Source organism: Drosophila simulans, chromosome 3R (assembly GCF_016746395.2).
Source record: "Drosophila simulans strain w501 chromosome 3R, Prin_Dsim_3.1, whole genome shotgun sequence".
NCBI lineage: Eukaryota > Metazoa > Arthropoda > Insecta > Diptera > Drosophilidae > Drosophila > Drosophila simulans.
This window is the reverse complement of record NC_052523.2, coordinates 8,272,171-8,286,983: the sequence shown is the minus strand read 5'-3', so window position 1 is coordinate 8,286,983 and position 14,813 is coordinate 8,272,171. Positions and strand designations below refer to the sequence as shown.

The window sequence follows — 14,813 nt, the reverse complement described above, 5'->3', positions numbered from 1 at the left end:
CCAACTACGCAATGGAGTTGCCAGCTGGCCTTGTTGTTGCTGCTGCTGCTGATGTCTCACTATGATAAGTGTAAGTGAGTGCGAGTGTGTGAGTGTGCCATACACTGAAAGAAAGAACAAGAGCCCTCTGTGTTTGCTCGCACTGGCCCACTATGTTTATGTGCATTCCTTGCATACTTGCACATGTGTTTGCAATCCTAAAGGCAGATGGTTTGGACAAACATCTGCTGTATTGAAATGTTTTGGGTTCGAAGTTGAGATACATTTCACATTCATAGTTTGTATGGCTTTGACTATCAGTTAATCAAATGGCACTCCATAAGTTTGATTTATCTGCGACACCGATAAGCTTTGCATATTTTCAGTACATTTTGAATCTCAATGCTTGCCAGTTGCTTTTTCATCTCACCCCCTTCCATTGAACACATTTGTCGTCATATTTGCTTTTGATTTATGCAGTGTTGTTCAAGACCTTCGTGCTCCCGTTGCCTCTCATGTAAACATTTGCATTATGCTAAATAAACCCGAAAGTATTTCGACATATCGAAGTACTATTTGCATACATCTACGAAAAAACAATAGCTCACACGATGGCCAAATATTTGACTTCTGTTTAACGTCAGAAGTTCAGCGCTTCTAAACGAAGGGAGGGCTACATATTCTGATTACTTGCGAAAATTAATATTTGGTGAAATACATATATGTAATTCATAGTGAAATGTATGTTTAGTTAAAATATTAATTTCCTCTCTTCTCTGCTCTTTCGCAGTTCAACTGACTCGTCAAAATAGCCAACTACCAGGACCTGTTGGGCAGCCATCATCAACTGCTCATAGCCGCCACCGCCGCCGCAGCCGCTGCAGCAGCCGCCGAACCGCAACTGCAACTGCAACATCTGTTGCCAGCAGCGCCGACGACACCAGCAGCCATCAGCAATCCTATCAATTCGATTGGCCCGATCAATCAGATCAGCAGCAGCAGCCATCCGAGCAACAACAACCAGCAGGCGGTGTTCGAAAAAGCCATCACCATTTCGTCGATTGCGATAAAACGCAGGCCGACGCTGCCGCAGACGCCAGCAAGTGCCCCACAGGTGTTGTCGCCGTCGCCCAAGCGCCAGTGTGCCGCCGCCGTCTCCGTGCTGCCGGTGACCGTTCCCGTGCCCGTTCCGGTGTCCGTACCGCTGCCCGTTTCCGTGCCCGTGCCCGTCTCGGTCAAAGGTCACCCGATCTCGCACACACACCAGATCGCCCACACACACCAGATCTCGCACTCGCATCCGATCTCGCATCCGCACCACCACCAGCTGAGCTTCGCCCATCCCACGCAGTTCGCGGCCGCCGTTGCCGCCCACCACCAGCAGCAGCAGCAACAGCAGGCGCAGCAGCAGCAGCAGGCCGTGCAGCAGCAACAGCAGCAGGCCGTGCAGCAGCAACAAGTTGCCTACGCAGTTGCCGCCTCACCACAGTTGCAGCAACAGCAGCAGCAGCAGCAACAGCGACTGGCCCAGTTCAACCAGGCGGCAGCAGCAGCTCTCCTGAACCAGCACTTGCATCAGCAACACCAGGCGCAGCAGCAGCAACACCAGGCCCAGCAGCAATCTCTGGCCCACTACGGCGGCTATCAGCTGCACAGATACGCACCGCAACAGCAGCAGCAGCAGCAGCAACACATCCTTCTGAGCAGCGGCAGCAGCAGCAAGCACAACAGCAACACCAACAGCAACACCAGTGCAGGAGCAACATCTGCGGCTGTGCCCATAGCAGCATCCGTTGCTGCTGTGCCGACCAGCGGCGGCAGCTTGCCGGACAGTCCCGCCCACGAATCGCACTCGCACGAGTCCAACTCCGCGACCGCCTCCGCGCCGACCACGCCCTCGCCGGCAGGCAGCGTCACCAGCGCCGCCCCCACAGCAGCAGCAACAGCCGCAGCAGCAGGAAGCGCTGCAGCAACAGCAGCAGCAACTGGCACAACAGCAACATCGGCCGTTAGCGACAGCAACAACAACCTGAACAGCAGCAGCAGCAGCAACAGCAACGCCATAATGGAGAATCAGATGGCTCTGGCCCCGTTGGGACTTTCGCAGAGCATGGACTCCGTGAATACGGCCAGCAATGAGGAAGAGGTGAGTGACAGCTTCCATTCCGCCATCCCCAAAGATGCACGAAATAAAAAGCTGCAGATAAAGATAGCGTTGGGCGGGCCAAAACGAAAGAAAGAAGCTGGCCCAGCAGCGAAATGCGACAAAAGTGACAGCTTGGGGAATACTGAGTCCTGCATACTGAAATATTGCATAAATCGGTGGAAAGTCGCGCAAACTTCTACTGGCAGCTGAAAACTCTAAGTGGAGTAGTAGAATTTGGGCTAGAATTTGCATTTGAGTACATAAGCAAGGTCCATGCAAATTGTTCTGGGGATTATCTTTGGGGGGCTTGGATTTCAAGAAAATGCTAGTACTAAAATATAACAGCTATCTTAAATTTAAAGCTTTTCGAACAGTTTTCATCTTGGAAATTTCCGCAGCAACTATATTAAATTATTTCGATAGTATCTTTTTATTTAGAGGGTATCTCTACCCTTTGCTCTTCCTTCACAACTTTGATTTATAGAGCTCAAATTAAAAGTTCATAAATTCAATCACATGTGCTGAAAGTATCCTTTTCAATCATTCGCTTTCGACTGAATCATTTAAAGACTTTCGCCCGATTTCGCCTGCAATAGAAAGTATGATCGATATGTCGAGTGCTTCTGGCCCAATACAAGCAACACCCCCTCGGAAAATCCCCTGAAATAATGGTGCGCTACATCAACTGGCAGCTCGGGCGTAAGATTTTTGTGCGGCGCCCTTTGTTTTTGGCCAAAAAAAAGGGGGGACAGCCTGCTGCTTTCTAAAGCCGGAAACGAGGGGGAGGCAGGGAAGATGTGGGGCGATGCTTTGCACTTGTGTAAGTGGCATGTGCAACCATTGGTGTTGCTACTGCTGCTGCAATGCGCTGTGTTGTTGCTTACATTTTGATTATGCGCCTTGTCTTATGCTGCACATATTTCACGCTGCTTCCCTTTCATATTTCTTCGCAGCAGCGTGCCACGCGTAATCCACGCGGCACGTGCCCAGCCACCCAAGCCACCAGCCACCCACTGAACCACCCAACCACCAAACCACCGACCGCCCATCGTTTGCCTCGCTGCACTGCCTTCATGTCAAGTGGGTACGTGGCCTTACACGCACACAAAGGCCGTCGTTTGGGAGGGGGGATGGTTAAGAAGGGGGCAGGGGTACCCCTACTACCGAGCGATGCGTTAAATTTGATTTTATCCTTGATAAAGAAATGCTCTTACTTTTGTTTTACTCTACCCATTCCAACTACGCTTATGGATTTTTATGCGCGCGTGATTTTGGGAAATTTATTGAAGTCCTATCGCACAGGTTGCTGAATAGTTGGCAAGAGCTTAATGGCATGGGAAAAGTTGGCCAACGCAAAAAGCTAAAGATTTAGTTTAAAGCGGCCAGAGGAATAGTGCAGCAGATATATTTTAAGATTTTTAAATCTTAGCCTAATCCAACTGGGATGTGTTTGCAAAGCACAGATGCACAGAGAACCTTTTGCCGCCTTGCTGCTGGATTTAGTCCACGGAAATTCGCATTAAAAATGCATCAATCACTTGGCTCCACTTGCACTTCACTCTCCCCGCAAGCCGCTGCAGTTTCTGGCCAAAATGAAAGGCAAGGAAAATCCAGGGCGGTGTAAGATAAAGTTGCACATGAAAATGAAAAATATTACTGACTAGGAGACTTAAATTAATCAAAATAAATATCAAGCCGAAAAGTAAACGAAGGCAATCTTCTGGCAATGCGAAAGGATGGAAAATACGACAAAAAGTGGAAGGATGACATGGGGAGCATGAGAGTCGTTGACCTGAACGTGGGAAAAGAGTTGTAAATGCAATTCACCTTTTGCCTACCCCTCAGCCAGAATCTCCATTTCTCTCACTCTCTCTCTGCTGTCCTATTCATTCACACTGCAATCTGACTTCATTTGTATTTATGAGTATTCATTCTCAGCCCCATCCAGCAATCCACCCACTCACTTCGTCCTGCGAAGTCCCTTCATATGTGTCCCTCTCCTCACTCTGTGTGAGCTGCATGAATTATTGATAAGTCAATTAAAAAAGTATGACAGCGGCTGATGGTTGGTAAATATTTTACAGAGACCTCAAGCCGAAGGACTAGGCACTCCGAAGCCCGGTGCATCCTGGCCACGATGTTTGCTTGTCATCTGCAGGCGACAACATATTGCTTTTCTTTCATTTAAACGTTTTATGAGTCGAGCAGGCCAATTCCCTTGGCTCCACTGCGCCAAAGTTCGGAGTTTGATTAAGAATAACATGTTGGCATTGCCTCAGAGATTAAATTTGAAATTTAAAGCATGAACTAAAACCCTTTTCAATGATATATTAATGCAGTTTTAAACTTTAATACGAGCTAGTTAATAAAGCTTATCACACTTTCTTGATATTCCTTCAACAAAAAATGGTAGAGCTAATTACAAAGTTATATATAATTTACTTAGTTAAACAATAAACCAATCTTAAGCCTAGGACTCCTTCTTTATTGCTTAACGGAACAGAAAACATTTTGGGTTATATTTTTAAGGACGAAACCCCACCCCCAAGGAGTCCTGCAACTGATGCAAAGTGCTGGACTTTTGGGGCCATCGAGCAGTCAAGTGTGCGCAACCTGCCATATAAAAGTGTGTGCAATGCAATCGAGTGACCTCCGTAGCCCAGATCCCCTCCAGATTCCACATACTTAGCTCCACTCCCCTGACTGCACCGACTGGCACGTTCTGCTTTGTTTAAATGCAAAATGTGAGAATATATAAAATAAACTTAATAGAACTTGTCACAGATGTCCTTTGGCCCCTGCCGGTTGCCTGGGTTGACATCACATCCTGCCCAAAGTTGCGCACAATTAAACTTTTAACTTTTTGCCAGTTTGCGAAAGGAATTCTACCCGCTGCATCCCCTCGCAGGAGCCCACATCTTGTGGCACTTTTTATGCACATTCCACATTTTTGTCATGTGCACTCAACGGAAATTGCCATGTGCCAAAACGGTAGCTGCCTCCAACTCAGCTCTTGGCCTCCAACTCCTACTGCTCCTCCTCCTCCTCCTGGCGACCGCTTTCCATTTTTACTCCCCTGACAGTTTGCAGTTTTCCAGTTTAGCAGTTTGTTTGCGTTATTTCGTTTCACATTTTTTCAATTTGCTTATTTATTTGCCGTTGTTTGTGAGCGAAATTGCAAATAGAATAATGGCCGAAAGTATATCAAAGTTGAGAGTTTTGGCCACTAGGTGGCGCGCGTCACACTGTCAGGTTGTCTAAACAAATTAGAAAGAAAAGTTTTCAACTGTTGCTCACCTCACAGTAGTGTGTATATATGTATACCATATGGCTAGGGCTAAAAATAAAAAGAGAGCCGAATAAAATGAGGGTAAAATGTGTGTGCAGGAAAGGGAACGCAGATGCTTTTTGGCCCAATGAATTTGGCTAAAACAATTCACGCCCCTTTGATGGTCTCTTCACACTTGTGTCCCGCCCCTGAAATCAAAATGCCAACTGTATGTATTTTATTTACCTATTTACATTTGCATTTTATTTGTCCCTGCTTTTCTCCGCTCTCTCTCTGCCGAAATGTTTTCCGATTTTTCCGTTTCCTTTTTTTTGACAGGGCTTTTAAGCTAACATCGATGCAGTTGGCAAATTGCTTTACGTGGTCGAATGTTTGGTCACCGTCTAAGCCACTTCTAAATTCCATTTCCCATCTCTTGCCATTCCCCCTAACAATGTCCACTTTGCGGCCAAGTTCTTGAAGCATCTTGATCGCCATTAGGCCAAGTTAAGTGTCAACTCTTAAGTTTGGGTTAAGATGGCCAAAATACACTAGAAATAAAGTTCTAGCTTAGATATTAAATCAAAATGTACCCTTTTAAAAAGTAATTCTTTAACTAAATCATACTATTTTCTGTCTGAATCATTTAATTTGATTTTTTCGAGTGCATTTAAGTACTCTATAAAACTGTGTGAAAAGAAAAACCCCTGAAGATGCCTTCATGGCTTCCAAGGAATGGTTGGTGGCTAATTCAATTTGGCTAAAGACAATTTCGCGCCAAATGAAATTATTAAAAGGTTGAGGCCAAGAACGGGGAGGAAAGAAAAGGCTCTTAAGATGTTATCGGAAATAATTTGTGTAAAAACCAAAGGTGCCAACATAAAAATAGTAGAACTAAAGCTGCAAGTGCAAGTCGTTTTACAAAAGATCTAAGATAGTTCAAGTTAGTTCGAAATTGTTACGAGACGCAGCGGAGTCATTTAAAGTGGGTTTACTATCAAATTTGACCTTTTCCAGACGGCTGGGAAATGAGGTGATGGGAAAATGGGAAATGTGAACGTGACTTGTGGCAGCTGTCGCTGATTAAACTTCAATTAATAAAACAAACGCCATGCAACGTCACCTCGCGTGTGTGACACATCTCTCCAATGGCATTTTGCTCCTCCTATCGGCTTGCGGTGCTCATTATGCATTTAACATGCATTAACCCACCGCCGTGTAATGCAATTAAAAATGCCAGCTGAACACATAAATTACACGCTTAAATAATGCAGAAATTAATAAGTTCTGTTCGGCCTCGACTCCCAGGCCCATAACTCTTAATTACCTTCAGCTACATAAGGATACGTGCGTGGGCGAAAGGGTAGAGGAGAAAGTGTGCGGCGACAGGTGAGCGAGAAAGAAAGCAGATAGCTGATGGAGAAGTTGGAGAAGAACACTGTGCAGTCTGCACACTTTTCTTGGCCATGTTTGTCGAGCTGACCCACAGGGAACTGGCAGCTCCAAAGTCCATTTCTTCGCCCAGTCGCCGGCCATCATTAATATTCCTTTTAGCTGGTTGTGGAATCGCAGGCGGTACTCCTTTTTCGGATTTGGCCATATTGTGGCTGCTTTTTCGCCTTTTGTTTCCTGTGCTCATTATGTTCGCAAAATCGCACCCGGGAGCCCCATCTCTGGCCCCTTAAAACTCATTAGTCGCTTTGTCTTTGCACCAAATACAGTGCTTTTTCTCGTGTTCTTGTTTATGCGTTGCCATCAAACCGACGCAACATGCAAAAGCCTCATAAACGAGAATTCCCATCAGCACGCCAGAAAAAAGCAATTGGGAAAAGCAAATGAGTGGAAGGCCAAGTAATTAAAGCGCCATAAAATGGATTTGTTGGATAGGTGGAATTATCATTGTGGGTGCTGAAGACGTAAACTTGGTCTTCAGGTAAGATTGCGATTGAAGATGATTCATTTGGAAATACTTTTTTTTTTAAATATTTTAAAATGTGCAACTATCCGTCTGACGCCCACTATTTTTCGTGAAAATTCCTACACAGTTTGCATCCTTTTTTCCACCCACCGATTTCTGGCCAACTAATAAATAAGGCTGTCTGTAAACACGCATATACAAAAATGCTGCTGACATTTGCAACAATTTCCGGTTCCGGTCAGTTGGCTGTTTCCTCTCTTCGCACTCATTTTCCATGTCCCAGCGCCTTTTTGTATGCAATGCGACATCTGCTGTCCGCTGCCTTTTTTATGATTATTATAAGTTTGGCCCCCCAGTTTTTTTTTCCTCGTTTGTTTGTTGTTGCTGTTGTGGGTGGTGATGTGGTGGTTTTTGCCCCCTTCTTGGCGAAATTTTCACTTACCGCTTGTGCTGCTCCTTTTTTTTCTGTTTTTCGTCGTGGGTGCTGTGTGCTGATGTTTTGTGTTGTGTCATCATCGACACGCAAGTCAAACAAATCACCAAACAAATAAGTGCAAACGGGCATTTTGGGAATGGCCGGCCAGGCACAAAGGTAACGCCAAATGGAAAGATTCAACCCACAAAATGCTCTTTGTAAACACAAAATCGTGACAAGGCCAGAAACAACAAAGTGAATAAGAATTCGCTACCTTTTCTGTTTCCTTATTTTAGTTACTGTTTATGGTCAGGCCAAAACTCCGCCATTTCCACCCTCCAAAGGAAAACACCTCACCTTTGGCTGCTTATTTTTTACGTGGAATAATTGAAGTTTCATTTGAGTTGTCCTCCTTTGTTGTTTTTTTTTTTATGTCGAGGAGATGGAGGTGGACAAACTGTTGCCAAGTTGGAGTCGAAACTCCTGCGGTCAACGGCGAGTGAGTGAAAAAAAGGGTTAAGCTCAATTAAATATTGATGGAGATGGCGAGGGGATGGGGGAAAGTGAATTTCCATCAATTGAAAATTTATAAGCTTGCTGACCGCTCTGCCTTGCGGAAAATTTAATTTACACACTGCGGTTGAATCCGGGTTGGCTCTATAAATAAGGATTGTACGTAAGGAAAAGGTTTTTCCATTGTGCATTTCCAACAAAGACATTTCCAAGAAGGAGCACAATTGAAATAGCGTTCTAGGCTAAATGCCTTTTAAGTAAATACAGAAATATTTTAAGTTTTCAGATTGCTAGATTAATAAAATATGACAGCCTCTAACTTTTGTTAGAATTCTAAAAAAGAAAAACCACACACCACAAAAGGATTCTTGTACCAATTATCCCTAAATTTCTTGTAATATTCTGTAATATTTTTACCACCCTTTACTGCTTTTATTTATATTGTCAATATCTTTTCAAAAGTAGCCAGAAAGTGTAGGGTAAGTGATGTGGCACTAAGTGAATAGAGGACCCTACATGCACCAGATTCCCTTTTGCCCCCCTAAGGAACACCACCCCCTTTGGAAAAACGTTAATGTGTTGAACATGCTGGCGGTAATGTGCTGACAACACGCAATCAGGAAGCTCCCTTTTTGGAGGAGTGAGGGCGGTCGTGGAGCGTATCAACATCCTCTACAGGCCAGAGACAAATGACAGTGCCACATGCCACACGATTTGTCTATGTGTGAGTGTGGCATTCGTGTTACCCTGGGCTTCCTCTTCCTCCTGCTCCCGCCGCTCCTTTGACTATTTGCTTTGTTTCCGCTTCGGTTCCTTGGAGAGTCGAAATAATTCTTGGACGGCGCGTGCTGTGTGTTTGATCTGTCGCACTTGGGAGGGCTTCATTAGTGAGCCCCCGAACACCAAAAGTGTTTGCCGTCCATCATAATTAGGCCGCAGTCCAGAACATGTGTTTTGTGCCCCCTACGAACAAGACCGCATTTCAGTCCCATCTTCACTCAAGCAAAAATTCTGCTTGTTTCGCTGTTTCACTTCAAGATTTCAGCCTGATTTCCAAAGGCCAGTTCATCCTATCAGTTCGCAAAGAACATAGCGGATTCACAAATGTGATGTTTCTTCAAAAAGCCAACTTCATGCATTGAAATGTGAAAGGGTGTTAAAATGAATATATGTTCATATTTGAAATACTTATTCAACATTTTGCAATATACAATTTAGTGAATACTATATAAATTGTAGCGAACTCACTCAACTGACAGGACTTAAGTTAGTTTTTGTGATATTCGGTGGCAGGCAGCGATGTTTTTGTTTGTTTTTCTGTTCTCCGAACCGTGTGGGTGGAGTCAATCATAAAATATGAAATTTACACACCCCAATGGACACGCCCACCAGCCCGCACGCCTCCACGCACACATACCAATGCAATTACCCTGCAGCTGCACTCAATCTCGCACGGACTTCTCACACGGATATTTGCGATGGATGAGCGTGAGAGGGAGGGTGAAGGTGTCGCGGCTGAGGCAGCCATTTGAGCGGAAACCGGAAATCAACTTTAGGGCGCCTTTTGTTTATGCGATTTTTTTGCGCTCTGCACTCGAACACAGAAAACAAAACATCGACAACAAGAACAACCACAACACGAACTGCAGCAAGAACAACGAACGGCACTCGGAAAAAATCATAGCACAGCTTTAGGGGCCGCCATCAGTTCGGTTTTCCACCCACAACATTTTTTAGCTCATATTTCGCAGCTTCATGGTCCTTATTTGTTTAGCATGTGCGATGGGCAAAGCCTGGCACAAGGATTGTGTTTTCACACAGCTTTTGATGTTTTATGCAAGCCGAAAGAGAAAGAATGGCTGTCTGGCAGATTCCCCAACGATGGGGGACAGACATCAATAAGCAAACAAACCTGAAAAGTCCACAGAATAACACCGAAGGATTGGAAAACGAAACTGAGGTTACCCATAGTTAAATAGAATAATATGGTAATTGGGGTATCAAATGCGGTTAGGAGAAACTTAGGAGAGCTTTGGCATTTCTCTGAAAATTGATTGGATAGCATAGAGTTGCACAAATTTAACTTTTTTTTCGAGAGCGCTACCTTATAAAACAACTTTAATGTTTGAGGACACGCCCTGCTGATTCAACAAATTACAGCACCTTGCTATTTCCCAGTCCATGGTGATTTCTCAAGATTTCCCCCCAACTAACTGACTGTGGGGAAAATTGCTCCATTAAATTTCCCAAAGTGCGTAAATCATTTAGCAGGCAAGTGTTCAGCAGGTTCATTTACCTAGAACAGGATTGGTGGGCGGGGCATGCTCCACGCTACACGTTCCACTTTGCCACTTGGCTCGGAACTTTTTTGTGCGCTGCAACAAAGCTGGAAAAAAAAACTTCATTCAATCCTGGGGCCACCAACAACAACAACAACAGCACAGCGGAGCGGAGCGGGTAAAAATGGTCAAAAACCATTGAAGCATGATTTTAATGGCAGCGCAAAAGAGTCGTAGAATGGCGCTTGTCCAGGGGTGTGGGCATGGGTATCCATGTAGCTGGGTAAGCAATTCATTTAATTTGCGTGCCACGTAAGGGTGCAAGTTTACGGCCGGCCAGGATGCACTGTGGTCGTCCTTGTGGGACGTCGAAGGGATTCAATGGAAGTTGATTCCAGGCAAGCAGGAGAATTAAGTACATTTCTAGCAAAGTGAAAATGCGAAAAATAAGATGTTTATATAGTATGGATTTAATTTCAAACGTAACATGTATTTAAATCAAACTGAGATTATAATAAATATTGTGCAAACAAAGCGGAATTAGACACTTAAAAGAAATGTATAATTCCTTAAAAAGCAATAAAACTTTCTTAGAAAGTTTGTACCACTTTCGAAAAGCTTTTTAGCCCACTGTAAGCCTTCACCTTTCAGAAAGGGTATCCGTTTGAAACCTGAAACCGGCGGAAACTCCCTTGCCACTGAAATCCCGCTCCCTCTGCGTAAACATAATTTTCTTTTCCGCCTATTTACGTCACAAAAGGCGAACCAGGAAGGAGTTTCCAGAAAGGCGGCAAATAAGAAAGGAATCGACGCTTAATTCCAAAATGTTGCTGTCTCAAAGGAAAAAATCGAGTGTGGAGAAAAGGAGTAAGGAGTAGAAACACTTGGGTATAGAAAACATAATCGAGCATTCTGAATGGTCATTGTTGTCACTGAATGGGGAAAACCCATTTAGAGGGACATTGGCAAGCAGCGATGAAAATTATTGCCGGTCAGCATGGGTTAAGTGTGCTGAATTCTGCATAACTGTTGATTCAGCATTCGCAGGATACTTTTTTTATAAGCCATGTATGGTTTCTGGCCCAACTAAAATTAAATTAGTATAGTGTGCAAGGTAACTAATACGATTTTTGTGTTTTTTGATATCTTTGCAGGTATGTGCTCATTATACGAATTATCAAATATCGTGTATCTATTGAAATTTATCTCAAACCACACGCAAGTATACAAAACAACTTTCGTTACGCTCGGCTGACAGGAATATCATGAAAAAACCAAAACCAGAGAGTATAGACTCAATCAAAAGCTCATTAGTCGGCACAGAAATTTGGGTCATGAAATGTCCATTTGGCTATGCAAAAAAAAAAAAAAAATCGCACACAAATTATACAGATCCGATTCGACGGTGCTGCACACTCCCCCCTAAAAACATCCTCTTTAAGTGCACGATATCAAGTTTTTCAATGGCCAGCGAGCATTTGTAATCCCAGCTGAAAATCAAATATGCACCGAACATAATGCCCAGCAAATAGAGGGGTTGAAAAATGGGAGTGCGATGGCTTCGATATTCGTTGGAGCGGTCAGTTGACGTGCTTTCGCGTAATTACAGTCCAAAATGTCGACAGTCCGCCGGAAAACGACCCCCCACCCCCTTGCTGATTTTCCACCCACCCACAAAGCCTTATTTAGCTTGCAAAATTTTCAATTGTGTGCGGAAACCAAAGTCGCACAATGTCGCCCCCTACTAATGATGCCTTGTTGTTGGCATCTCGCAGCGCGCAATTCGGGAAACTAAATTGTTCTATTGTATTTAAGTTAATTACTCATACTAATGCTAATTTGTGTCTCGTACGATTGTCGTGAGTGCGGGGGCAACAATGGCAGCCAAGATTGCCCCCTTATTATAGTTGATGATGTTTGTCGCAATTGAAATGTGGACTCAGCCTCTAAAAAAGTCAATTCACTGACTTATTCTCCACTGTAAGATATAAACAATGATGACACTTATTGAAAAATACATCTGAGCATTGGGTTTGCAGCAAGTCTAATGATTTTTGATGAAAGATACGTCTTAAAAGACTATTTAAACGCCATAAGACCATCTCAAAAACGAGATACTGTGCCTTTTATTGCGTTCTAAGCCCCACAAATTTCCCATGGCTTAGTACACCCACCTCTAAATGGATTGGTGTTTGCTCTATCGTCGCTCAACCTTCACGGATCGTCGATTCCAAAAAAGATAAACAAACCGAAAATAAGCTGCGAAATTCATTGCAAAATGTCCAAATGTCTCGAGTTGATTGTTTTATTTACGACCCCCTGTTTAATGTTTGACAAATTAGAGACAAAAACAGCAACAGCAGCAATTAAGAGTGGCAAGTACAGGAAGCTAATGGCATTTCGCTGCCAAACAGATGAAAACAAACAATGGAAAATGGCAAAAAGTTGTACTGAAATGAAAATGGAAAATAATAACATTTATGCATAGAGGGTAGTAGAGAAATAATGTTTACATTCGAGTGCGGTTAAGCTGGGGGCCTTCGAGGTGATGACTCGAATTACAAAAGCGACTTATGCAAGTCGAGTTGCTAACCAAATGCGAGTGTATACAAAAAAGTAGCCTTACCCCACCGAGGAATTGCCCAACTTATCCAGTTACCTCGGCACACACTCACAACAAATGATTCATTTTATTCATTTTTTTTTGGCCACGCCCAAAGCCTTAGGCCTCCCGCTCAAATTACCAGCAACCACAATTCAATCCATTCGTATCCAATACCATCCGAAAAGCACCCACAATTGCATGTGGTGTAATGAGCTAATGAAATAATAAATATTAATCAGGCGCCTTCGCTCGAAAGTTGATTGCCTTGAATGTGATTTCGAATCCGACTGTGACTATGAGCACTCACTTCAATCATCATCTCAAGTGAAACAATGTTTTGCAAAGCCCTAATTAAACCAATTAAGTGTATGAATCGCGTTAACTTTTGACAGCCAAAGATCGTGCCATCAATCACCTTGTCTAACAATTCAACTAAAAGTAAATGCCATTTAGACATTAGGAAATGTATTCACAATTTACATACACATTTCAAATTAAAATTGCAGCTAAACCAAGTTAGTTGAAGGAAAATCATTGAATAAAAACCAAAATAAATAAATGCCAGCTCCTAAATTAAACCCATTTTTGCCGGTCAAATGGCCAAATGGTTTCCATTTTAAAATCAAATAAGAAAAACCGCAAATCAAATAGGTTCAATTGTTTTGCAGCTCGATTGAATGCATTTATGCGCACACAAAGAGCAGTCCTCAATTAAATCGGAATAAAAAGTGATTAAATTTTGCTACTTCGCCCGAAGTTCCTAAATAAATACTTGAGTTCGCCTTATATGTACATTTATGGCCCACCTTGAAATTGTTTAAAAATAGCCTCACTTCGCACTCCCCAAATTGCCGGAGCAAGCTGCTCAAAAATGCTGAACGCATTTGCAAGATGGTGTAAAGTGGATTTGCATGGACATTTCAGCAGGCTGTCTGTCTATCCGTCCGACGAATAAAATGAGGAAAAGTGCGAGTGTGTTTTCCGTTGGCGCATAATTAAATATTTCATTTGAAATCCGACTTGCCACCACCTCTGCAACACAGAAAGAATCGCCAGCCTGTCATTTGGTAAACAAATTACTTTACACACTCGGCAGCAGGCAAGAGACAGAAACAGAAACAGATTCCGGCAGATTGCCCAGTTTTGATAAATCTCTGCTCCACGGCGGCTCCACTGCGAGTTTTCCCGCCCCACCCGCCGCTTTTCACTGCCATTTTTCTAGCAGACGGAGCAGACACTTCCATCACGTTTATCGCGGCAATTTCATCTCAGGACTGTGACTAGCGTCTGGGAGCAGAAGTTGAGTGGCAGTTGCAACTATAAACCAGAGGCGTAGTTTTTCCCTGATAAGAGATTTTGCCCGGCCGCTTTGGCATCTAATCAGAAAACCATTTCGGTAAATGGTCCGTTAATAGCACGCTCGGTACGAAGAATCCAGAAGATGGCCAGCTGTTGCCTAATGGCAGACTAAGCCGAAATTAAAGCCCAACTTTTTCTTAACCAACTGCGACTAAGCCAATTTGTCAACAGGAAGTATTAGTTGGTTGCTTTATGCGCGCAGATGAAGCGAGATGAGATGGTGAAACTTTGAAGCCACCAACGATGTCGGCGAAGGTGGCTTAAAGTCAAACTTTAAGTCTCTGATGAAAAACCACTGAAAGTGCTCATTAAAAACATGTCGTTCCACCAT

At 43.7% G+C, this 14,813-nt stretch overlaps 1 protein-coding gene across 1 annotated transcript in view; it reads left to right on the top strand.

Annotated features, from left to right (window-relative positions):
* Positions 1-778: 778 nt before the first annotated feature.
* The window catches only part of LOC6727631 (protein couch potato), a gene marked incomplete at its 5' end in the record, with an annotated part of 46,240 nt that continues 32,205 nt past the window's right edge, over positions 779-14,813 (top strand). The window contains 1 exon segment of the mRNA XM_039295493.2: positions 779-2,125. Within this exon segment, the coding sequence (XP_039151427.1) occupies positions 779-2,125 (1,347 nt within the window).